The 26,273-nt window shown below is 32.4% G+C and overlaps 2 protein-coding genes across 2 annotated transcripts; both read left to right on the top strand.

The window, feature by feature from the left end:
* The first annotated feature begins 569 nt into the window (after positions 1 to 569).
* On the top strand, positions 570 to 4,971 carry LOC105803112 (ribosome-recycling factor, chloroplastic). The gene is made up of 11 exons (XM_012635117.2): positions 570 to 813; positions 908 to 1,061; positions 1,190 to 1,259; positions 1,347 to 1,442; positions 1,740 to 1,837; positions 2,198 to 2,309; positions 3,067 to 3,108; positions 3,529 to 3,585; positions 3,703 to 3,753; positions 4,312 to 4,368; positions 4,529 to 4,971. The coding sequence occupies exons 1-11, from the start codon at positions 738 to 740 to the stop codon at positions 4,544 to 4,546; spliced, it is 831 nt and encodes a 276-aa protein (XP_012490571.1). The 5' UTR covers positions 570 to 737; the 3' UTR covers positions 4,547 to 4,971.
* A 12,252-nt stretch (positions 4,972 to 17,223) lies between these two features.
* On the top strand, positions 17,224 to 24,639 carry LOC105803113 ((-)-kolavenyl diphosphate synthase TPS28, chloroplastic). Its single transcript, XM_012635119.2, has 15 exons — positions 17,224 to 17,518; positions 18,038 to 18,124; positions 18,236 to 18,324; positions 18,459 to 18,762; positions 18,874 to 19,057; positions 19,239 to 19,453; positions 19,561 to 19,681; positions 19,764 to 19,876; positions 19,980 to 20,206; positions 21,773 to 21,888; positions 22,419 to 22,517; positions 22,599 to 22,853; positions 23,207 to 23,330; positions 23,564 to 23,758; positions 24,191 to 24,639. The coding sequence occupies exons 1-15, from the start codon at positions 17,422 to 17,424 to the stop codon at positions 24,428 to 24,430; spliced, it is 2,466 nt and encodes an 821-aa protein (XP_012490573.1). The 5' UTR covers positions 17,224 to 17,421; the 3' UTR covers positions 24,431 to 24,639.
* Positions 24,640 to 26,273: the final 1,634 nt, after the last annotated feature.

Genomic DNA, 26,273 nt, shown 5'->3' with positions numbered 1-26,273 from the left:
TGTAAATTATGGATTTAGTACTTGCACTTTAATTTTATCAATTTTAGTCTTGACCCAATGAAACAATTAAATCTGTTTGGTTAAATTATGTTATCAGTCCTGTTTTATGCATAAAGTTATAAATTTAGTCCACGTTCACCAATTGGATTATTCTTAGTGGCTACATTTTTTGAATTTCAAATTTTTAGTCTTAATGCAAATCACAATCGTTAAATCTATTAGTTAATTTTTTGTGAGTAATATGTGAAAATAACAAACAAACATAGCATGTCAGATGTGATAATATGTTTGACACGTCAAATTTTTAAAATAATAGAACTTAATTTAATGAATTTAATAGTTATCATTTGGTTAAGACTAAAACTTTTAAATTCCAAAAGTACAGGGACTGAAAATTACCAAATTAAAGTATAAATACTAAATTCATAGCATACACAAAGTACAGAGTCTAATAGCAGAATTTGACCATAAATAAATATAAAAGGCTCAGCCGAAGAAAGATATGGTATACCCGAACCCGCAACGATAGACCGGTCCACACAGGAAAATAAAAAGCCGATTTGGTGATGAATGAACTTAGACGTCTAACCAAACGAAACTCAACCTAAGCGCTTAAGAGCGAAAAGTTCTTATCCTCATCCCCCCTTTCTTCCCTCCTTTCTTAGGTGGTTGACAAGCCAAGACCAAGTTCTCTACTTTAAACGCCTAAAAAATCCATCACCCATTTCTACTTTGAAATGGCAGCGTCCTTTTCTTCCACTACCCTTTTCAGGCCCAATCTTAATCCTCCCAAGTCTTTCCTCTCTCATTCAGGTTCTCTCTTATTTCTTTTTTGTCTTCTTTTTAGCCTTCCTTTTTCTCGTTAGCTAGCACTGCGCTTTGACGAGACAAGTTTTTCTGCTTTCAGATTGTGCCCAGAAGGGATTCGGTCGCGTGAAGTGTCATTTCATCAATGTTAGTGCGCACTCGTGGAGCTCGGCTGCGAACTACGCTAGTATTCGTCACGTTGCCGTTAAATCATCCGGCAAACACGTCGTTGTTAAACATTTGCTACGTAAGAGGCAAGTTGGTTGCTGAAAATACTTCTTATGTGTTTGAAGAAATGCTACAGAGAAATTCTAGGATAGCATAGCTTTGGGTTTCGCTCTTTTGTTTCATTTTAATATTTGTATTGTGTTGGAATGTATAGAGTTGGACTCGTGAAGTGCGCAACTATTGAAGAAATCGAAGCAGAGAAATCTTCCATTGAGAAAGATGTTGTGAGTGTCTATAAATTCAACCGAAGCTAGAAACGTTTTTACACAAGTTGGGTGGTATTGGAATTAAGTTTTTCCTTTTTTAATTAGAAAGAAAGAATGGAGAAGACAATTGAGACGGTTAGAGCGAATTTCAATTCCATAAGGACAGGGAGGGCAAACCCATCAATGCTTGACAAAGTTGAGGTATGAAATCTTTTACAAGTTCACATGGTTTATATTGGGATTTTGAACAAGCTATTCTGGAAAATGGTTTGCAAAAATCATGGTTAGGACTCTGTAAAATATTTTGGAATTGCTGAATCTTATATTGTATTCTCGGGATTCAATTTGAGACCGCTCAAAGAAGGATATATTGCTTGATATTCATTAGTCGATATAGCTAATGATATACATGTAAGAGGCCAAAGTTTACTAATTTTTTATAAAGCTAAAATTCATCTTTTCCTTAGAAAGGTTTACTTTAATGGTGTGCTGTTTTAGGTGGAATATTATGGAACTCCAGTCAGCTTAAAGAGTATAGCTCAAATCAGTACTCCTGAGTCAAGTTCTCTATTGATTCAGCCCTTTGACAAATCCAGGTATGGTATAAGACCGAGCTGAAACATTAGTAAAGATTTGTTTCTGGTGTATGTGGTATGCTTGATTCATCTTCTGCCATATATATGGTAAACATTTATGAATTATGCGCTCTCACAACTTGCTTTTTTGAAAAGGTATAGCAAATAAAAGTCAAATCTATTTATGCATTGTATGTTTGTTCATATATTGTCAAACTTTTCTAAGAGACTTAAGAGAGGAAAGTTATTGGATTATATTATGCTACGGAAAATTGATATCCTCTTACCTCTATTTGCAAGAGTGCCCCATGAAAGCATCTATAATTCTATATGCTTTCTCTGAATGACTGATACTATGTTTTGACATGTAACATTTTTCAGCTTAAAGGCTATAGAGAAAGCTATAGTTAACTCTGATCTTGGTATGACTCCAAACAATGATGGTGAAGTCATTCGCTTGTCTCTCCCTCAACTGACAACTGAAAGAAGAAAGGTATCTGCCATTTTTCTTGTTTTTATAGCATTGCTGTTTCCAAAGTTATTTATTATATTATATCATGTTCATAAGTTTATTATTTGCATTTATAATATTTTTATTCTTGAGGTCTTTTTTGTCTTCCTAAGTGGTAGGGTAATGCTGCCTGCAACTATACCTACCTTTTGGAGTTTACTTTTGCTGTTGTTTCATGAAAAATTTCCATATCATGTGTATATTTATCTCTCTCTGTTGGTCTATGCCTCACTTCTTCCCCCGTATATTGAACTTTCACACTTTTGAATGTCATAATGGAGTGAGTTAGCATGAACATTATATAATTGCTTGCAATGGCATTATTTATTTCTGCTTTACACATGGCCATCGGAATTTCTTATTTATTTTGTGAAGCTTGTGACATTCTAGTACTGAGGCTTGCTGTAAGACAGACTCTTCATTTTGTGGATTTTGCTGCGCTAACAATGCACTATAGCAAGTGCAAATACAGTGAAAGTTACCTGAGTTCCTGGGGCTACTTCAAAGCGTTTGCAAATATGGTTATTAGCACAGTGGAAAATTGTTTTGGATTTTCCTAAGAAAAATGTTGGCAAGCCATACTTTTTTCTAGTAGATAAAATGACAGCAATGATGGTTAGATTTAATTTGCTAATATTTAGGATATTGTATTCTCTTGAGACGTACTTAGCAAAGTTTCTTTAGCATGATTTCTAGAAAGTTTGATTACTGGGTTTCTTTATATTTTACATGATTGCAGGAATTGTCGAAAGTTGTGGCCAAACAAGCTGAAGAAGGGAAGGTACTTTAAGCTTTTGTAATTTTGGTTTGGATTGCAGGCACTACTCTTGATGCTTAGTTTTTCATTACACACACACTCTCTCTCTCCAAACAAGCTTTTGGGATATTTAAGCTCAAGACACATGTATCCTCAATTATCCTGAAAAAGAGTGCGGGTATTCAGCAAAAAGAAAAAGGCAATGAAAGCAACAATAATTGGAGATATTCAACTTAAAATTGGGTTTTCTTCGTCAAAAACCTTTAAATTTGGTTTAGGGGTAAAAATCCTGAATGGATTATAATTGCGCTAAGCATATGCAAGTGTTGACTTGTATTGAGGCACAAGTTTCTAAATGCATGCATTCCTTGGGTTAATAATTTAATGGTGCCTAAATTTGGTTACTGATTTACTTAAATTATCTTTGTTGATCACTTGTTATAGGTGGCAGTGAGGAATATAAGAAGAGACGCCCTTAAAGCCTATGAAAAACTTGAGAAGGCTTGTATCTTTACAGCTCTCCTTCCTTTGCACTTTTGCTTCTTGCTTTACTTTCTTTTCCCTTGTTTGTGTTTTCTTGATCATCTTTTCTTGATATTGTTTTTCAATTTTATCCAGGAGAAAAAGCTGTCTGAAGACAATGTGAAGGACTTATCAAGTGATTTGCAGGTGACTTAAGATTTTACCCCTCTCTCTCTCTCTCTTAAACAAAGTCAAGGCAACAAATGTTTTTGCCCCTATAAGACTGAACAATATGCAATTGCTTTTTGGTTACAAGACCAATTAACACTAAATGGCTTGGATGATAGTGCCTAGGTGATCCACAATGTATGAGGCTCTTTGCTACTTGGGTTTTATGATTTCATCTAAAAGTCATTATTAAAGTAATTAAGTCACAACAACTCGTTTTACCAAATTCAACTTTCCTGGATATTTCCAATAGCTTATTTGTAGGTAGTGGTGCTGTTACCTTCCAAAGTCCCTCTTTACAGTATCTCTGAAGTTTTGACAACTCCCTGTTTTGGAGGTAGCCCTTAAAATGTACTCTCCAGGGGCTTCTTATTTCCTTTTATTTCTTTTCTGTCCCTAACTCCATGCACAATAAACGTGTTTTTGCATCGGTGTGTATGCAATCATGCATGTAAATATCTGTTCTGATTGATAAGTCAATTTGGGGGCTGCATGTTCCCATCAGTGCTCAAGTTTGTGAAATCTCTCCTCATGCAGAAACTCACAGATGAGTATATGAAGAAGATTGATGGCATCTACAAGCAGAAGGAGAAGGTATGCTTTGTCAAAAGAAACAAGTCCATTGTTTTCCCTTTTTGCTCAGAGACCACTTTCTTTGCCTTGCCTTTTCTTTTTTGCTTCAAATTTTTCTAGTACTCTTGTGTGTAGTACATTGATGTTTTATATGTTTATCTGGCTTTTTCTCGTCTTTCAGGAGTTGCTGACGGTCTAGTGTTTGTTTGTACAAAGATGTAACGTGTTGATCTTCCATTTCTATTGAGACAAAAAGAAAAATAAACTGGTTGTCTTTGCATTACTTTGGTGCATAGTATTTATATCTTACTTGCAGAAGAGCATGTTGAAAGTTAATATGTTATGGGTAGATATCTTGTTTTGGTCGGAGTGGGAAAAAAAGAACAAAATTCATCACCTCTGCTTAAAATTTTTTACTGTTTGTGAGAGCTCTGTGGTGTATAAGTAGCCGAACAGAGCCTACTGGCCTGGGTTTTTTTGTGTTGATGTACAAGGTAGTTGTATGGGGACTATATGGAGCAGGGCCAAGTTTGAGAATGGCGTGTAAATTTCATAAGGATGATGCTTGAAATTACTCAATAGACTTTCAGTCGTGCATCGATGCCTTGAATCCGACTGTTGGTATTCCCTGTGTATGGAATTCTTATTGTAGAATTGGTAGCCCAGCTTTGCCTGGTAATCTGAGAGTTCAGGTTAAAGCAATCTGATTGTCATGTGATGTATCACCATCCACGTTAACTGCTCTTCATTTTGTTTTGATGTCGCAGAGAAATAGTAGGGAAATTTGACAATTGTGTGCACTTCATTAAAGTTGGTATTTATTGCAATCCATTCTCTATTTTCCATTTCATATGCATGTCCTGCAAAAACTGATGTTTTTTTTCCCCAATGCATCTATGCTATGGATAATGGGTCAAATTTTCTCGCTTTGAATAAAAGAGATTCCAAGGAATGCTTTTATTGCGCTAAGAATCTCTTTCCGCCGCTACTAATGAATGGTCCAAACTCCGACAACCAGTAGGCAAAATCTGCAATAAATTCTTTTAAAGAATAAGGGTAAACTGTAAAAATAGTCACTTTGTTTGATTTAGATTACATTTTAGTTATTTTTGTTTTAAATGTTACGTTTTAGTCACTTATGTTATCGTTTTGTTACAAAATGGTTACTCTACTGTTAAACTTTGTTACCTCTCTAACGGTAGTCTTACGTGGTAGTTCAAATGAGTTTTAAATACCAACTTGGATGTCCAATGTTGGGATGAAAAAATATTTTTAATTAAATAAATTTAATTTGGACTATCACGTAGGATATTTACGTTGACATTTAAAATCCATTTGGACTGCCACGTAGGACCATTGTTAGGGAGGTAACGGAGCTTAATGATAAAGTGACCATTTCGTAACAAAACGATAACATAAATGACTAAAACGTAACATTTCAAACATAAGTGATTAAAATGTAATTTGAGGCAAACAAAAGTGTCTATTTATGTAGTTTACCTAAATAATAATATTGAGAGCTCTATCAACAACGCAACCTCATTTTCTACTTCCCTGTTTGTTGCAATGCCATATACGATGTAGGTTCATGGCCTCTAATCGAATTCTTGAATCAACATCTGTAACACCCCTTACCCGTGTCCGACGCCGAAACAGGGTATGAGGCATTACCGGACTTAAACACAATCAACCATTTCAAGCTAAAACATGTATATTTCAATATTTACCACTACCATCACATTCATATTTACTTTGCATACTTAATCATTCATACTATTACTTTATTACTTCAACCCCTATACATGCCATATAAATTAAAAAGATGTTTAATAAAATCTACAGTGTAAATCTGGATAGTTTGATCCTTGATGTAGATCCGATCCTCCGAACATGTATATATACGTCAATATACAAGAAACAATAAACACACACAAGTAAGCTTACAGAAAGCTTAGTAAGTTCATAGGCTCATAATAAAGTCTCACCAAAATTTCACTAACAATTATAATAAACAAATATAATACAACATTTCTTGCCAACCACAATCTCAAACAATGAATTTACTCAATCGAGCTTAATATCAGATATCAACTTATATTCCAACATTTAGCTTCAATTGCACTTACAAATACTTGTCAAATTAAGGATCGTCTTACGGATTTGAGTACATCGTTTGCCCGGTGCCACTATTTGTTTGAATCCTTTACAATGTTATAACTCAATATGGATTTCTTCACTGAAATACCATACCTACGTTCCACAACTCAGTTTCTTTACTGAATTACCATACCTACGTTCAACACTTTGTCATGGATCCACCATGGACTTATTCGTTAATTTATCACTGGTTACTGAACGTATGTACTCAATCCTGCATATCCCTTAATTTGAACTTACAATTTGATTTTCACATTTTTACAAAAATCATAATTCAACAACAATACATGAATTAATACATTAAATCATTCCCACATTAACAATTAATCATAAAATTTCAGCCATATGAACTTACCTGGGCCAATTTGTAAGAGTTGTAAAAGTTTAAGGATTAGTTTGATATTCTCTTTTTCGCGTTTATCTTCGGATTCCCGATTTATAATATAAATTTTTCCATTCATTAGCATCTAATTCAAAACTAATTCACTTCACAATTTATGCCCTTCAATTTTGAAATTACACTTTTACCCCAAAATTATAGTTTTTACAATTTAGTCCTTACTCAATTAACACTTTAATTGAACTAATTATTCTCAAATAACACTTTATCTAATCATTTTAGGCTATTATACAGCCTTTGATATTCATAATTTCAGTACAAAACCCCAATTCCTAGCTTTTTAACAATTAGGTCCTAAAATCATTTTCTACTAAAATCATTTAATAAAATCATAATATAATGAAATTAAAGCTTAAAATCTATGATAATTCATCATAAACTTCCAGCACTTCTTCACGGTAGCTTACAAAATCACCCATGGAATCAAAAACTAATGAATTCAATAGTTGGACCTAGTTGTAAAAGTCACAAAACATAAAAATTTCAAAGAAAAAGCAAGAATTGAACTCACATGGTATAAAAATATGAGAAACCAACTTGTTTCAGACCTCCTATGGCGTTTTTTCTGATGAATTATGAGGAAATCTCTAGATTTTTTAATTTTGTCTTTGTTTTATATGTTTAATTTGCAAAATTTCCAAATTTGCCCTTGTTTCTCCTTGTTTTCTTGCTGATTTTCTTGCCCAAACCGTCCAGCCCATATAATTTGGGCCTAATTGCCTTTTAAATCCCCCCTTGTTAGTCACTTAAGCTTTTTAATCAAAATTTAACAAATTTTGCACTGTTATCAATTTAGTTCTTTTTAATTAATTGACCATCCAAACGTTAGAATTTTCTAACGAAACTTTAATACAAACTCAGTGACACTCTATAAATATTTCTAAAAATATTTGTGGCTCGATTTATGAGTTCGAGGTTTCGATACCTCGTTTTAGACCCAATTTACATATTAATTTCTTTTTAAATCACAAAATTCACTTATCCAAAATTCTTCTATAATCACACTTGACTCATATGTATTTATTTATTAAATTTTATGACTCACTGGTCAGATTTAGTGATCTTGAATCACTGTTTCCGACACTACTGAAAATTAAGTTGTTACAACATCTATGTTTAGATATGCATCAAAGTAAGATAAAAGTATTTTTGATCATTTTGAATATTTTCAACCAAGTTTAAAAGATTCAAATGAACGTATCTTTAGTCTCGTATTTTCATGAAAAACCAAAAGATTTTCAGCAACATTAACATACAATGCATTTTCAATTTCATAGACTTCCAATTTAAGATACTCCCCCAATTATGTGCATAAATATGACTTGAATATATTTACTTGTATGCATCTTAAAACACACAAAAAAAACCTAAAAACTATGGGATAGAGGTATCTATACCTTTTAAAAGGGTATTAATACTGGTTATTAGTACTGGTCACTTTTTGAATAGGGGTATCGACACTTGATAACATGTATCGATACCTTGCAACAAAAGTGCAAGAAAATGCAGTTTAAACATGCCTAAATTCCTATACAAAGATCTTAAAACCTATAAAAAGTATTCTAAATGTGTATGATCCTAAAAAGTGTAAACAATCTAAAACAAGAGTACAAACATGCTTGAGTCAAAGAATTATTAGGTGACTACCTTGGTGTGATAAAAAAGCATATTAAATCAAAGCACTAATTGTTCAAATATGTTAAAATAAGACATACATACTTAGCAAATTTCATATTAAGCACAAGTTACATGCTCCAAACATATTTGCATACAAAATCAACTATGTGCAACTTATATGATCCTAGGCTACTAATAAACATAAATTCACATTATAATGTACAATATCTATATGGATTGCGCAAAACTCAACTTTAAGTCTTTAAAGTAGTCGAAACTTGATAAGTTCATTTTCAATAAACTTGAACCTTTTCAACAACTTCCAAATTAGCAAAAAAAATTTGTTCAAGTGATCAATTGACCGAATAAACAAGGTAAACTAAAAATCAAATCTTGAAAGCACATTTCCTTAAAATCGTACTCTAAATGAGCAATTATGCTAATATATCTTTCCAAGCTCTTTGAACCATTTGGTGAAGTTTTATCCCATATTTTAATTATGTCTAAATGGTTTCAATGTCCTATGATTTCTCAAATCAAAACATGATCATTTAAATACCGAGAGACCTACAAACTTGCATTTAAAACATCAAATCTCAAATTATTACCACAGCACTGCAGAATACATAACCCTAATAATCCATAGGCAGATTAGCCTGGGCCAAAAGTGTAAGACCAGTCTCCACAATGTGTCTGTGTTTGCGCTCAGTAACACCATTTTGTTCTGAAGTATGGGGGAAAAGTTTGTTAAATTTCTTTATCTAAGCAAGCTCAAAACAAAATTCTCAACATGTTCAAATTAATTTCTTATAAATTACTTCCTTAAACAAACTTAAAAGTTTCATTTACAAAAATGATTTTCAAAAACAAATTTAAACTTAAAAGATTATTAAGCTTTGCTTTCTCCTCCTACGATGTGCAAACATGTGATATGTCCTAAATGCAATGTTCTAACACACATGCATCCTAAGGATATCTCTAAAAAATATTTTATCAATATCAATAAACTCAAACCAAAATCATGATTAGAAGTACAACCATTATAGATAGGCTACTGACTTGTAATGTATTGATGCCTAAACCTTAACACCGATACTTAAGCTACCAAAATACCTTAAAAATATTTTAAACACCTTGAAATATTTTGGTATTAACTAAAAACATTTGAAACAAGTTGAAACACATTTAAAACATGTTTTGAATATATTGAAAGTCTTTGAAAATGTTTTATCTCCAAGTGACTTAGTGGTAAAATTTATCTTATATTGTTATACAAAATCTTGGACATCAAAGCTATCAAATTCAAATAAACACTTGAATAAAGTAAACGAAACTAAATCAAACAAGTGTTTATGAACAAAGTATGTGTATAAGAAGAATAAAAAAAAAGAATCTTGAATTATGAGCTTTTGATTTTTGAAACTTGTTCTCTAGTCTTCATTGGAGTGTTATTGAACTCTTTTTATGGCCCTTCTTTGAGTTCTAGTTGTTTGGGGGTAGTTGAAGGGTGAAAGCTAGTTATTTGGAGCAATTAATTTCTGAGTCTCTTTGCAAACTATGGTATTGATACCTATAAAAAGGGTATTGATACTTTTTTCTTTCTTTCCACAACCCCAACATTATAACAAAAATTAACAAATTATTCATTCTCAAGTTCTTGACCATGATCACTTTGATTTGAATATTTTTCCAATCAAATCTCCTATGCCATTCATCAATTTAACACACAACTTTCAAGCTTCTAAATTTTCTTTCAAAAAGTCAACCTAGGTAAATATCGAAAAGTCATCAACACAAACAAAAAGATACTTCATACCTCCCATGCTTTCTATTTTCATTGAACCAAAAGATGCATGTGTTGAAGTTCTAGTGGTTGTTGTGTCGTAATATGTGGCAATATCTGATGAGATACTTCGTGTTGTTTTCATATTGCAAAATCAATGTGGTTTGGTTTTTGCATTTCGAAGTTTTGAAAGACCTCATACTACATCATACCTAACAAGTCTTTGTAAATTCTAATAGTTTACATGACCAAGTTTTTGATGTGTCATAGTTTAAGGTCTTACACTATAGTCTTGTTACAAGCCACTTCATTAACAACCTTGTAATAGTTTTCCAAAGTTTTTACCCCTCTCATGCTAATGCAATCTTTCTCATCAATCACATCATAACTAATTTTATTGAATCAAATAGAGACCTTGATCACACAACCAACTTATGATAATTTAATTAGCTTTAAGTCCTGTACAAGCAATATGTAACAACCCGATTTTCAGTGGTACTGGAAATGGTGGTTTTGGAACCCCATTCACTGATAATTGAGTTTGTAAATATTATTAGTTAATATTTATTAGTTAATTATATTATTATATTTTAATTTGGTCTGATGACTTTGTTAAGTGGATAGTTATTTAAGATACAAATGTATTGACCCTAAAGTTAGTGGTTTTAGAAATTGAGGTGCCGAGATCTCATTTCCATAAAATGATATCGTAAATATTTTTATTAAATATTTATTGAGTGATTATATAAGTGAATTGAATTTTGGATGGGCAATTTTGCCAATTTAGTGACTAATTATGGCACACGGACTAAATTAAAAAACCTTAAAAGTTAATTACTATTTGTTTTTATTAGTTAAAAATGTTTAAAGGGTAAATGATTGAGGTTTTATGTGGAAAATTGACCATTTTAAAGTTAGTGGACGATTAGTGCTTTATTTTTAAAAGTTTTATATGTTAAAATTTTATTAAATTATTAATTTTATATGTGTTGTAACAACTCGATTTTCAATGGTACCGAAAACGGTACAACCTTGTTCTCTGATGATTGAGTTTGTAAATATTATTAATTAATATTTACTAGTTAATTATATTATTATATTGGAATTTGGTATGATGACTTTGTTAAGTGGGTCTCTAGATCTTCCATTAAACTAATGAGTCGACAAGAGCTGCTTATCTCTCAACCTCACAGTCTAAATCGGATTGGGGTTAGGTGTTCACGGACAGACAATTCCAATTTTGGGTTTATTCCCACCTAGATGACTTCTTAGGGTTGTCAGGCCTAGGGTTTTAAGTTCTTCCTATCCCAACCAGCTGATCTGCTAAGAAATCCTGCATAAGAGTTAATTACTCCCACGTACACTTGTGAATCCCTTGTTAAGGGATTAGTTCCTCATGGATCTAATAAACATCATAAACTTGATTGAAAAGATAAACATAAAGAACATATCAAGTAAAGAATTTAAAAAAGAATCTTGATATATTGACATAGCATGAACGATAATTTACAAAGAGTCGATTGTTTCCACAAATCAAATTCCCTGAAGAACGAAATAGAAATGAAAGTAAAATTACAATGATAAAAGAATCCTAAGAAAAAAATAAACTAGAAAGAAACTAAAAATAAAACAAAATGAAAGCCATCTACTAAAACTTGAATAAAAAATTGTTTATGAAGTGCTTAGAGCTTCTATTTATAGGTTTAGGGTTGCCTATCGTCCATTGACCTAATTTGACTGACGTTTTAACATTAAATTTTGTTGTGCAAACCAAAATGCCATTGACTATTCATTTCCCTTTGTCACGCCAGTGTCGCAACACCTTTTTGCCTATGTCGTGACACTAATGGCAGTTTACAAGCATAGGCTGGATTGCAGGGTAGTGTCGCGGCACACTCTGTCTATGTCATGACACTAAAGGAAGTTTGCTCCTTTTGAATGCTTTTCTCACTATGTTGCGACATTGATACCCTCTGTTGCAACATCGGGGCCAGTCTCGTGTTCTTATTCCTCTGAATGATGTTTTGCATACTTACCGAATACATTAGCCTTTCTTTAGGCCTATTTTGGCCCCTAAGGTCATATAAATGGCTCAAATCACACTTTTTATTATTTATGAACTAAAATTAAAAACTAAGTAAAAACATAACTAAATTGCTTTTATACGATCTCTTTAAGCATGGAAAATAGTTTAATTTGTTACAACGAATTGCGGCAAATCAAAATCTAGGAACGATAAGGATCCCTCTATCGGAAAACATAGGTACGAATTTGGTTAAGGGTTGATTGCTAAAAATATCACAATTCGGCTCGATTTTCAAAATTTTTATTTTCCACTATGCAAGAAAACTGTTTTCAAATTGGATTTTTTCCAACAGTATTTCTATGATTCAAGCTAAAACAATTACAAATTTAAAGCATGTGCATACATTCAATTTCATTTCACATTATAACCAATTCACATAAAAATTTATCCCACTAATTTCCAATACAACATAACATGCCAAAAATCAATTTAACACTAACTCATTACATATGCATACCAAATTGCCAATTACTAGTCATTTTACAAGCTACCAAATTGATTCATAATATCATTTGTATGTACTTACGATTATTCATAGATTAACATAAACAATTATGCATATATATATGCAATTTCATATATGTATTTCAACTATTTCCAAGCCTATTGGCCTTTTCATACTTATTTGGCCCCCAAGACTTGTTTTCGATTCATTTTGCACACTGTCGCATATTGTATTTCAATTTCATTTACCAATTCACGTATCATTTAATCAATTCATTTGTTTATAACCCTATTAACTATACACGGACTCAGAACGGATATGCCCTAGGTTGCCTAAAAATGATGACTCTATATGTACAATCTACCATCCCGGGTTGCCAAGAAATGATAGTTTTCAATCAATAATCTGACCCTATGGCACACCAACTATATTTTACTCGGTCCGAACAATTAATAGGGTAATCAATTTCGGATTCATTATAAACAATTCAAATAATACTTTATCATATCTAATTAATAATCAATTCATCATATGATACAACATGTTTTAACTCCATTTCATACCAATTATCAAATATCAACCAAATCGTGAAATTTCTATTCTATTCAATTTAGTCTTTGTCTCGATAATCAATCTTCGCCGAAACAATTCAATTCAAAAATCCAATTACAACTCAACTCAAATATTATATGATGCAAAATAACATGAATATACAGTAATTAAATTGGTCCTAAATTATAGTAATACAAATTGAATTTTCGAGCTATTCGTCGATGACTTTCAATTTTTCTTTCCCTCTCGACAGTTCCATGTAAATGTTAGCTAAATAAAATTACAAACATATAATACTATTAAATTTAGTTCAATTCAAAGTCAATTATAAAATCAAGCATATTTTTTAATTTATTCAATTTAGTCCCTAAACTCGGGACAAGCATAACTTTCAATCTAAAGCTTTGGATTGAAACTTGATTTCACAATTACTCATTAGGGACCTCATATTTTCTATTTCTATTGGAATTTCATGGCAATTTTACATTTTATTCAATTTGGTCCCTAACGTACGAAATTAACAATTAAGCTTTACAAATTAGTCTTTTTCTTAACCTAAGCTTAATTTATATCAATTTCATACTTAATTATTCAAGAAATCAACAATGAGAATTTTCTAAAACTTTAACAGTTTTGCAAATTGGTACATGGGCTAGCTAAATCAAGCTCCCATGACCTCAAATCTATAAAAATTACAAGAAAATAACTTGAATTAGCTTACCAATTTATGGCCGAATAGAAAAGTTGAAAGATTGATTTTTATGGTTGGATTTGGGAAGAAAATGAATATGCCATCTTCCACTAAATTTTATTATATATAAACTTAATTTAAAGGTTAATTATCTTTTTACCTTAATTAATTAGCATATATTAATACCGTCCACTAACTCTCACTTTGACATGGTCTAATTTCTATTTTGAACATTTGACTAATTGTAATTTAAGTCCCCAAGACATTTCCTAATTAAAAATCTATAGCGATTGGACTTTTACAATTTAGTCCCTGAGCCCTAATTAACCATAATTTTGGCTAAATTGACCATCCAAATTTTAATTTATTTATATAATAATTTTTTAAATATCCTTATTTAATATTTACAGACTCGGTTTATGAAAACGAGGTCTTGAAACTGCAGTTTTCGATACCACTGGAAATCGGGTTGTTACATAAACATCGATGAGAGTACTTTCAATATTATCTTTAAGTTTGAAAACCCATCATATCTTCCATATGAAACGAACGCCTTATCCTCAAGTTCTTATACTTTGTAATGGCATGCTCTTTGCATTGTCAAGGATTCTTCACACATTATCCTTTTACCTCATAAGAGATAAGTCTTTCGTAACCTGTTTACAAGACCTCACACATATTGTTTTTGCTACATAATACATAAGTAATGATAATACAAAAAATTACTAATTAAACCAATGTTGTGTAAGATGTTGTGGGTGTCATTGTTGGCACAAGTCTAAACACAACTTCTGCACAACTTAATATCGTAACAACTACTTGGGTTTATTTATTTTAATACGTAAAATTATGGTTAGTTTTAAATAGGGTAGAGAAATTTAAACGTTATGGAGAGTTGATGTATTTTGAAAATAAATATTTTGGGTGTTTTTCAACTAAAAAAATATATTAAATAGGTCCTAAACGACGATTGCTGACAAAGCAAACATTATCAGTCATCTTGTTTGTATGTGGGAGGGATCAGTTTTAGCTTAAACAAAAGAATAATAACATGTATAGATGAAAGGAAAGAAAGTAAAAGAAAAAACACACGTTGTTGTGACATGAATTTCATTTTTGATAATACATATGGGTACAAAATTAAAGTGAAATCAGCCTTATAATTGTTTTATAAAATCATTACATCCTCTTTTACTGCATTAAATAAAAAGTTTAATTTTCAAAGAAGATTTTGAGGAGATAGAATTTCAAAATAAATTTAAAAAGAAATCATGAATTGAGGCCTCCCATTGAGTGCATGAGATGCGATCGAAGAGTAATTAATATAAAAGGGACTGGTGTGACATAAATGGCAGGCATTATCAAGTATAAGAGATGGAGAGCATGAGCATCAAAAATGGTTCGATTCCGCAGTAGAAACAAACATTTCTGAAGTAATTAATGTAATATTATATGGTTTGGTTTCTGTCATTACCTTCAACCAAACAAAACCTGCATTATTCTCCTTCTCATGTTTATATATCCAACACTCATTTTCCGCCACCTGACCCAAGAAAGTATAAAAAAAATAGTTGAGGAAATTGCTATAATAATATAAGTAACGGGTGACAGCCCTGAATGAAATTTTAATTTTTTATAGTCTATATTTTTATAATTTTTTAAAAATTAAATTAAATTTTTATAGTATAATTTTATTTTTATTAATTTAATACTTTAAAAAATCCTAAAAGTCCTAAATAATAATTTTTTATTATTTTAAGGGGGCACTATGCCCTCTGGATCAAAGGTAGATAACGGTGATGGGGTTGGTGTTGGAAATGAAGAAAGTTGATAGCCGCAAAAGACATTTCTTTATCAGCGACTCATAACAATTGTATGGTAATTAAGTAAATTAGCAAGAAGAGGTGGATTTAAATAGTGAAAATTGCTCAGTATACTCTTTCCAGAGTAGGACAATTCAAAGAATAAATCTCTCTATGCATATCCAGATTCCCACCCTCTCTTCATTACTCATAACTATTAACCTTTCACCTCTTTATTTTACATTTACGTTCTTTGCCATTTCTTATTTACTCCCACAATATTTTATAAAATTACGTTAAGTTGTGTGGTGTGTGTGTTTTGTCACCCTACCAGCTCATATGATTATATTGATTTTTATATATAATTAAAATTTATTGTTTAAAAATATTTTTAAATTTTTTTTATGATTTTATAAATAATCCCTTTTGCTTGAAATTGAATTATAGTGGAAGAGAAATGAGCTTGAACCCACGTTCAACTACAATAGCATGTAGAATAAATTTAGTGCAAAGCACATGCACAAAATGAGGTGGATATCATATGATGTAATCATATGGTGAAACTCGAGTCCCAAAGACTCAAAGCCAAGGTCCATTAACAACATAATCAAATTGTTAGCTACTTGACTTCAAGTTTTAAAATTAATTTAGAACGATTTGTTTGATATTAATAAAAAAAAAAGATGAATTCATTTTACTTACACGAATTTATAATTTTTAATTTGATCATTTGTATTAAAGTAAAATGTCAAGCAATTGTTCAATATCAAAATATATATATATAAATATCATATTGATATGATTGTATTTGATATGATATATTACATGTAGAGAAAATAAGATAAGATTATGAGTGTACTATAAGCTATTAAGTGGTAAAAAGATTGAAAATTGAATTAAAAGATATAAAATTACTTGAATACAAGTTTATTAAGCGGTAAAAGGAATTTAATTTGTGTAAACCATTCATTCGTTTAAGTTAAACGAACATGTTCATGAGTAACTAACAAACAATAAATAAGCATATATATATAAATATAAAATAATCAAATATAAATATTAATAATTATATTATAAATAAAAATAAACATCCAAACCATAACAATTTTATAAATATATTAATGAAACAATAAACAAGTTTTAAATGAATTTTAAACTCACATAAACCAATTTATTCATGAATTTAAATGAATTGAATACATTTTGTTTATAATTAATTCGTTTAATAAACGAGTTTGAAAATTTTATTTATAATAATTTATTTAACTTAATAGATAAACAAAAATGGGCTATTTGTCTATTGTTGTGTTCGCCTTAAAAGAAGAGAGGAGAGGGAGGAAAAGGAGAAGGACACGAGTGCCCCTCGGTTCCATAGATATGGATGATCCCATGCACCCGATTGCGGGAATCTATTGGGAAGTCGTTTCTGTCTGCTTCCCCTTCATTCTCTTTAGTTTTTTAAATGCAAAGACTGAGTTTAGTTTGTACTCCAATCCTATTTACCTGTCTCTCCTCTCTCCCTTCCACTCCTTACCATAAACATGTTTTCCCATTCCTTCCTCTCCCTCCCCTCCTCCTCTCCTTCTTCTATAATTTCCTTCTCCAATAATCAATATCAGCCTCCCTTGCCCTTTGCAGGTATGTCTAATCTAATAAAAGAAAACCATATTCATTTTATCACCACCTTTTCTCAGTAGGAGCAAAGGGGAATTCAAACTCCCTGTTTTGTGTTTTCTTTTATCATTTGTTTCTTTAGGATTTTGGTTTCTGCAACAGGGATCTTTCATTCTTTTTGGTTCCTCTGGCAAAATTCATGGTAACATTGAAATTCTGGGATGCAAAAACCACAACATTTCTCTCTCTTCATGCAATACTTAGTGTTTCTGATGGAGGGACAAAGACATGGATTATGTTTTACTTGAGATTTTTATTTTTTACCTTAGTTTATTATATTTACTTTAAAGAATGAAGTTTCAGTTTGGCGGTTTTAAGTTCATACCTACATGTTGTCCATATTATTTGCCCTTTTTTAAAAGAAAACATTAGATTAAAAGTCGGTAAATCAGCCATCGCTGATGTCTAGAAAATGTAAAAGTGGATAAATTGTACATGTACATGATTATGTAAAAATAATCTAATATTTTAATTTAACCACAGGCATTTGGCCGTTATGGGGTAAAGACAAAGGCCACAACGTTGATATTCGGCCCTTATGCAGAGCTATATCCAAACCCCGCACTCAAGGTACGATGTTTACTTAATTCCAATTTCAACATTTTGCATTTTTAATATTTTTTTTCTGTATCATTACCGACAAATTCGATATATTTAACAGTGAGTAATATTAATGTGCAGAATATGCTGGCGTGTTTCAAAATGGTCTGCCAGTTATAAAGTGGAAGGAGATTGTGGATGATGACATAGAAGAAGAGGAAGCTCTTAAGGTGAATATATTATTTCACCAACACCCAAACACTTTTTCTTTTTGTATTTTTAATTCATTACATATAATCATAATCAGTGAGTGGTTTGTAGATATGGTGATGTGATTTTTATTTTATCCGAAAAAAAAAAAAAGGTTTATGAGTCGAATAAGGTAAAGGAACGTGTGGACACCATTAAGTCGATGCTGGGTTCCATGGAGGATGGAGAGATAAGTAGCTCAGCTTATGACACAGCCTGGGTTGCTCTGGTTGAAGACGTTAGCGGTCGTGGTGCTCCTCAGTTCCCATCCAGCCTCGAATGGATCGCTAACAATCAGCTCCCCGATGGATCCTGGGGCGATAGACAAATATTCATGGCACATGATCGTCTGATCAACACTTTAGCTTGTGTTATTGCCTTGAAAACATGGGGTATTCATCCTGACAAATGCCAGAAAGGTGTGGTAAAAATATTTTGCTATAAAACAAAGACAGAAGAATCGAATCCCGGATTATTCTTTATCGGATTTTGTCCTTAATTTTATTGTTTTAAATATGAATGGTAATCAGGGGTGTCATTTTTCAAAGATAATATAAGCAAACTCGAAAACGAGAGTGAGGAGCACATGCCAATCGGGTTTGAAGTGGCTTTTCCTTCGCTTCTGGAGATAGCTCGAAGTTTAGACATTGAAGTACCGTATGACTCCCCTGTCTTTATAGACATCTATGCAAAGAGAGATCTAAAGCTCACAAGGTATTGATTTTTAGACAACTCAAATTCCCAAGCTTCCACAATTATTATGTTGCTTGCTTTTCACCAATTTACTAGAAAAGCAGCCTTATCTTTAATTTACTTGAATATAGAAAGTGTAGGACCCGTTGGTCATGATCTTTACATGTATGTATGTAACGTAATCATTGTGCGTGTGGGATAGGATACCAAAGGAGATAATGCATAATGTACCCACAACACTACTCCATAGCCTTGAAGGGATGCCAGACTTGGACTGGGAAAAGCTTTTGAAGTTGCAGTGCATAGATGGGTCTTTCTTGTTCTCGCCATCCTCCACTGCCTTCGCACTCATGCAAACTAAAGATGAGAACTGCCTCAGATATTTAATGAAAACTGTTCAAAGATTCAACGGGGGAGGTAATTTAAACTAGTTTATTGCCTGTTTTGTCTAGCCATATTTGGAAATATATCACCTTTTGCTGTGCATGTTAGTTTGAACTCTAATATTAACTTTAATTATGTAGTCCCCAATGTGTACCCGGTTGACCTGTTCGAACATATTTGGACTGTCGACCGCTTGCAACGCCTTGGGATTTCAAGATATTTCCACCCAGAAATTAAAGAATGCCTAGATTACGTTTATAGGTATGGGCCCTCATGTAACTTAATTATATGAACAAAATTTACTCCCGCAATACTGACATCATCAGTGTCTTAAAAATATCAGATACTGGACTGAAGATGGAATTTCCTGGGCAAGAAACACTCGGGTTTATGACATTGACGACACGGCCATGGGGTTTAGGTTACTAAGGTTACATGGGTACGAGGTTTCTGCAGGTATATAAGCTTTGCTTTGGACCACTATCCCTATTCTCTGCAAATGGAGTTATTATTTTTTAATACCCGATATCCTTGGATTTGATTACATGAAATGAAACAGATGTGTTCCGACATTTTGAGAAAGGCGGGGAGTTCTTCTGCTTTGTGGGGCAGTCCAACCAAGCCATAACCGGGATTTTCAACCTGTATAGGGCTTCCCAGGTGCTGTTCCCTGGAGAAAAGATTCTTGAGGATGCCAAGCGCTTTTCATCCACATTTTTAACACAAAAACAAGCGGCTGATGAATTATTAGATAAATGGATCATTACCAAAGACTTACCTGGTGAGGTAATATATGTTCTCCTTTTTATTAATTCATTTCCTTTCCTACATTTCGGTTGCTATTTCTTTATTCCCCTAACAAATACCTCCGACTACACCTATCACTTTTATTTTTCCTTTTCTCATTATTAATAAGCTTAACTGGTCATTAAATTATTCAAAAGTTACAAAATAATTATTAAATTATTCTAAAGTTTTATTTAAATCACAATGCTGATAAAGTCATTATTATCGACTTTTTCTGTTCAGATTATTTACATTAATCGAAAGCTCTCATTCCCTTTTCTATTCTATAGTTCATTTTTTTTTACGAAATAGCTTTAAAGTCATGTATCTGCAAACCCAAATAATTTTTTTTCTTTGACCTCTAACACTAAAAAAAAGTTTAACGACCAAATGACTTAAATGAAAACTCTAGAATAGTTTAGTGATTTAAAAGAAAGTTATCGAATAGTTCAAAGACCATTTTGTAACTTTTGAAGTTGAGTGATGAAAATGTAAAGTTACTAATAGTCTAGTAACATCGGGTGTAATTTACCCTTTTTTTATCTTTTGCATTCTACATCAACTAACCAACGTTATTAAGCTTTTGCAATCTTTTTTTTTGCTCGTTTTAATTTTTATCATAACTGCCCATATTCTTTCTTTATTTTCTTGAGCCTCCCCCAACGGTGGCAATATTTAAATATTTGAACCCCATCTTTCTTGTTTGACCTAATAGGTTTAATTCGAAACTGGCCGACCCTAAAGTGAATTTTGGAGTAAACAATTTTTTAATTATAAATGGAAATGGAAAATTTCAAACTTTCTTTTCCTATTCAGACGTGACCTAACTTAGATCCATCCACTGGACACTTCTCATATTACTAAATATATGCAGTGCAAAGTTGTTTGTTTTGTTCATGGATGGAACTTCTTTTTCTATATTCCATAAAAAGCTCTTTAAATCCAAATAAAATAGTAGAAAATATAGAGGCTACTTTTTATATATATATATTTGATTTGATTCTCTCTTTATTAAATCTCTGCTACTATTTGTGATTAGTCGGCACTTTGTCTCTTTCTTTCTTCCTCTTTTTGTTTTGGTTCATGCCCAATGTGTGTGTGTCTTTGAAGTTAAGGCAATTTATAGTGCGACAAGTTTTCGTTTGCAGTCCGACCAACCAGGCATAAATTTAACAACATGCCACATAGGTTTTCCAAATGAAAAAAATAAACAACTAATACTTAAAAATTCATATATCTAATAAACAAGGGGGCGAAGCACTTCAAAAGGGTCATCATCAAATAACAGCAAAGAATACTCACGCTTAAGACAGCTGACACACTAATATTATATATATGTTCATGCATGTTTAGTTTGGCTATTTATGGGGGGCACATTATGAGCAGCATTTTGCAATTTGCATAATGGGTTTTTTTGGCAGGAAGTGATAATTTGTAAAACCACCTTTTATAAATTAATTAATTTATTTTGACCATATTTTTTTCAGTAAAAGAAGAAAGTGAAAATATGATTTAGATGGTTAATTTATGATGGATTAGTAAGATTTTAATGAATTATATAAACAGGTTGGGTTGGCATTGAAGCTTCCATGGTATGCAAGCCTGCCTAGAGTTGAAACAAGGTTTTACATAGAACAATATGGAGGAGAAGATGATGTGTGGATTGGAAAAACTCTTTACAGGTGACTTTTTCTTCTTTATAATATAAAAATGTGTATAGAGTAAGACAAAAAGTAAATGAAATAGGAAAACAAAACATTCTTGTTAATGTTTTTACTATCTACCTTTTCTTTAAAGTAAAAACAGCCAAACTAACATCATATTATATGATTCTTGCATAGAACTAAAGTTAGGTAATGACATCATTCTTTGGCTTTGGCTTTAGACATTTTGGAATGTCGAGGGAAACCTAGCACGGTTCTTGGTCATATTTGTCATCATCAAGTTCAATTTGTTGCCTTAATTTGTGTCATAATCTCGGCTGTCTCAGACCAACTTCTAAGTTGGGGGTCCACTCGAATATTGTTTAAGATATCTTCTTTGTTTGGTTTCGCAACGTGGCATGATTAATTAATTAATGTTGCAAATGCTATTATTAGTGTGCATGCTTCATGTTTAAATTAAAGAAATTAGACTCATTAATCATCATTAATACAGCTTTTTTGGCTGGGTCCACCAAAAAGAAGTCTCTTGATCTTTTGATCTCATGCAGGATGCGGTATGTGAACAATAATGTGTTCCTTGATCTTGCAAAACAAGACTACAATAATTGCCAAGCTTTACATAGGATGGAATGGGATAGTATGCAAAAGTAAGTAAAAATATATCCAATCATGATTCCCTTGCTTGCTCAATTATAGTTAATGAGGAATACTGTTTATATATTGAGCAGGTGGTACTCGGAAATGGGTCTGGCTGATTTTGGGGTGACCCGTAGATCTCTTCTCTTAACTTATTTTATGGCGGCAGCCAGCATATTCGAGCCAGAAAAGTCGCAAGAGCGGCTGGCTTGGGCTAAGACCGCTTTCTTGGTCGACACCATCTCCTCTTCTTTTGACAATGCAAGGAAACCTAAGGACCTTAGGAATTCTTTCCTCCTAGTCTTCAGAACTGTGGTTGATGCACGATTTGGCCACATTAATGCAAGGTAATTAATTAAGTTATGAATGGATGCATGTTTATTGTAGTTAATTCATCATCAAACACTCAGAAACTGTTTTTATTTTTCACCCTTATTGGACGATTAAACCAATTGATTCCCCGTGTCAAAAACAAAAACAATAATTGATTCCCTTGAAGAGAGGGACAGGTTTTATTTGTAGCGTCGACAAAAGAATTTTGGGTACAAAGTAAAATATGTACTGAAACACTGGCCAATAAAAGAAAAAGACACAGTGTACTTTAACGAAAGGCAGTGATGTAGGGGCAGTAGGGTCAATGTGTTGGAGTGGAAGAAAGGCTGACAAAAGAAGTGATGCTTACATGTGATTTTTGTTGCAGTAAGTTGGACTCAAACAGGACAATTCAGAAGATGATAGACATCTTGCTTCGGACCCTGAACCACCTATCATTGGACGCACTTGTGGCTCATGGTCGAGACATTAGCTGCAGCATTCGCCGTGCTGTAAGTAATCATTTTATCCCCATAGCCTGCGCCATGGACCATTTTTCATTCAATCATTAACAACCCCCCCCCCCCTCAAAAGTATCTACACTTTTGAGACATGGGATATAGCTGCAGTAACTTTCACATGCACTTGCAAACAGTAAATCTTTTGAGTAAAAAAAATATATATATCAGTGGTGTTAATTTTTTAAGCTTTCTAATTTGTTTATTTTTTTTATCTGTGTAAACAGTGGGAAAAGTGGATGCTGATGTGGGTGGAGGATGGTGATAGGCACCGAGGACTCGCAGAGTTAGTGGTGCAGACCATCAACCTCAGCTCTGGCCGTTGGTCCTTGGACGAAGTGTTGTCTCATCCCCAATACGATCCACTCTCCAGCCTCACAAATTCAGTTTGCCATCAGCTTTATCATCGCCAAATGCTAAAGGTCAGTTGCCTCAACAACATTGTCCCCATTCTTTTACCATCTTTCATTTCATTATAATCCGATAAGAAAATCTCATTGTCACTGTCAATGGTATAAATCCCTGTGTGTTGCTGAATTTACGGGCTCCCCCTCTAAGTGGATTCCATGAAGACTCCCAATGGGAACGCTTAAACCATTATTCGTTTTACAATTATAATGAAATGAGTATAACATGCCCACTTAAATATACCAAGTGAATCTAATCCCGATGCATGCAACTATCTTTAAGGGATGATATGATATCCACTAAATTTGAATATTTGTTGCATGGGATATGATTAATTTTGGTCTTCTGCTGCATAAATACCTCATTCCATTTCGACTCTAAGAACTAAGCAACATACCCATACGGCTTCATGCATCTGTAATTACTTTTACCGTCAACTGTTTCAGGTGCACGTCAATGGCTGCTACACTAATGAAACAGAGAACAGCATAACCCGGGAAATAGATTCCAACATGCAAGAGCTCGTTCAGTTAGTACTGCAAAATCCCTCCGCCGTCGATGACCAAACCTCAGAATTCAAGCAAACATTTCTTACGGTGGCACGGAGTTTTTACTATGCTGCACACTGTGACTTAGACACCATCACATTTCATATTGCTAAAGTACTCTTTGAGAAAGTACGCTGATCTCATCATCATATCAAATTCCCCCTTTTTTTAAGGTAGATATGATGATCACCATTAACTCCATTTATGTGTAAAGCAGGCTGTAAAAAATGTAGTATATAAATAATATATATATATATATATATATATAATATGATTTCAAGGGCGACAGAAAAAAAAGTAGCAAATCTTTCTAGTTTTGAAGTAAAATAAATAGACAATGATAAAAAGCAATGGCTCCTTGCCTTTGACAAGATCCTTTTTTGGTCGAATTACCATACAAAATATCTGGTTTGTCAGCTTATTAATTCCATCACTTGAAAAAGTCAGTGATAAATGAAATGGCAATACCCAAAAATGAACATTAATTTTATCATTTGCAAAATCCAAAAGGGAAAAAGAAATATTTTATCAACAATTGATGATTAGTATAAAGCTAGAAAAAGTATAATCTGATTTTGAACAACATATAGATTTGCCAAATAAAGCATGCTTATATGTCCCTCTCTATCTCTTTCCACCCACCAACATTAATGAAATGAATATAATTATGGTCTTAATTGTGACATTCCTCAATCTAGCTAGCTATGTAGAGAGTATCGGTTAAGAGAAAAGAAAACCAAAGATCATTGTTCCTAGGAAGCAAGACATTTGATCCTAGGATGACAAAGGAACCACAACCTTTATTTAAAAGATATACTTATGGCACCCAAAATGACCAATGGACCAGTCCATAATACAACAAGAGAGTTTTGGACAAATTTAGATGGTGGTACATCTAGTTAACCACATTGAATAAAGTGTTTCACCTCCTTTGAGCTTTTGCTGTGACATAACCCTCCTCCTAAAGTATACCAAAGATGGCAGACAGCATCAGATTTGAAACTACATGATAAGGTTTGGTGCTCCTTTCAATGTGAGGTGGGCATTCAAACATCCCACACACTTTGATTTCTGATTTGAAATTAGTAATTCAAAATCTCAAATTCCCACTCCACCTTCCATTGCTTCTCGCATTTAACCTAGCTACATCATAATACTGCTATCTTCAAATTTAAATCCAAATAATTCTTCATCTATTGCCATTTCTTTTATGGAAAAAAGAAGTTTCATCATGCTGGTATTAATGGAAACTTTCATGTCACTTCAAATCTTAGTGGATTGGGAAAGGATTGTACACGTCATTTGTATTTATTTTTCAATAATTTAATGCGACATTAATAATTTCATCAAAAAATTAAATGAAAATAAAAATCTTAAAATTCAAAATAAAATTATTAAATTATTAAAATAAATATTCATATAATCCTTTCTCGAATGCATTGAAGTGTTTTAAAAAGATAACAAGTATTAGTTACATCTTACCTCTATCATTGGTGCGTTATCCAAAAGGTATTGAGATGTAGACAAGTAGTATGTACCTCTTTGGATTTCACTATAACAAATAGGTGCTGATTAAACTTGTAAAAGTTATTTTAGATGAAGCAAATTGCTTGACTAAATATTACCTAGTCACTGATCCCACATTTTCACTGCAAGTCGCAAATTTTGACTTCTACTCTTCCACCTAATTTCTATGTTATTTGATTTATTTTGTCGGTTTGTCAGTTGCAACTTGTTAAAATGTTGGGTTAGTTGGTCTGAAATTTTGAAAAGATTTATATAAAAATATTAGATTTAAAAAAAATTAAATAAAAAGTTATATTTATCTAAAATATGGTCGAGTTGGACTTTTAATATTCAAAGTTTAATCTTATCTAAATTGATTTATTTTTAAGTTTATAATATGATACTTTTTCTTCTATTTATATATTATGTAGCTTATATCATACAAAAATTAAATATATCATACCATAATATAAAT

The sequence above is a fragment of the Gossypium raimondii genome, chromosome 11, assembly GCF_025698545.1.
Source record: "Gossypium raimondii isolate GPD5lz chromosome 11, ASM2569854v1, whole genome shotgun sequence".
Lineage (NCBI taxonomy): Eukaryota > Viridiplantae > Streptophyta > Magnoliopsida > Malvales > Malvaceae > Gossypium > Gossypium raimondii.
This window is presented reverse-complemented; position numbering and strand designations above follow the sequence as displayed.

Bases quoted from the DNA above. Each gene is read 5' to 3' on its own strand.
- LOC105803113 (XM_012635119.2), top strand. From the start codon at position 17,422: ATGTTTTCCCATTCCTTCCTCTCCCTCCCCTCCTCCTCTCCTTCTTCT. The intron at 18,125-18,235 runs GTACGATGTTTA...ATTAATGTGCAG, and splicing joins ATCCAAACCCCGCACTCAAG to AATATGCTGGCGTGTTTCAA. The intron at 18,763-18,873 runs GTGTGGTAAAAA...AATGGTAATCAG, and splicing joins TCCTGACAAATGCCAGAAAG to GGGTGTCATTTTTCAAAGAT.
- LOC105803112 (XM_012635117.2), top strand. From the start codon at position 738: ATGGCAGCGTCCTTTTCTTCCACTACCCTTTTCAGGCCCAATCTTAAT. The intron at 2,310-3,066 runs GTATCTGCCATT...ACATGATTGCAG, and splicing joins TGACAACTGAAAGAAGAAAG to GAATTGTCGAAAGTTGTGGC. The intron at 3,109-3,528 runs GTACTTTAAGCT...CACTTGTTATAG, and splicing joins AACAAGCTGAAGAAGGGAAG to GTGGCAGTGAGGAATATAAG.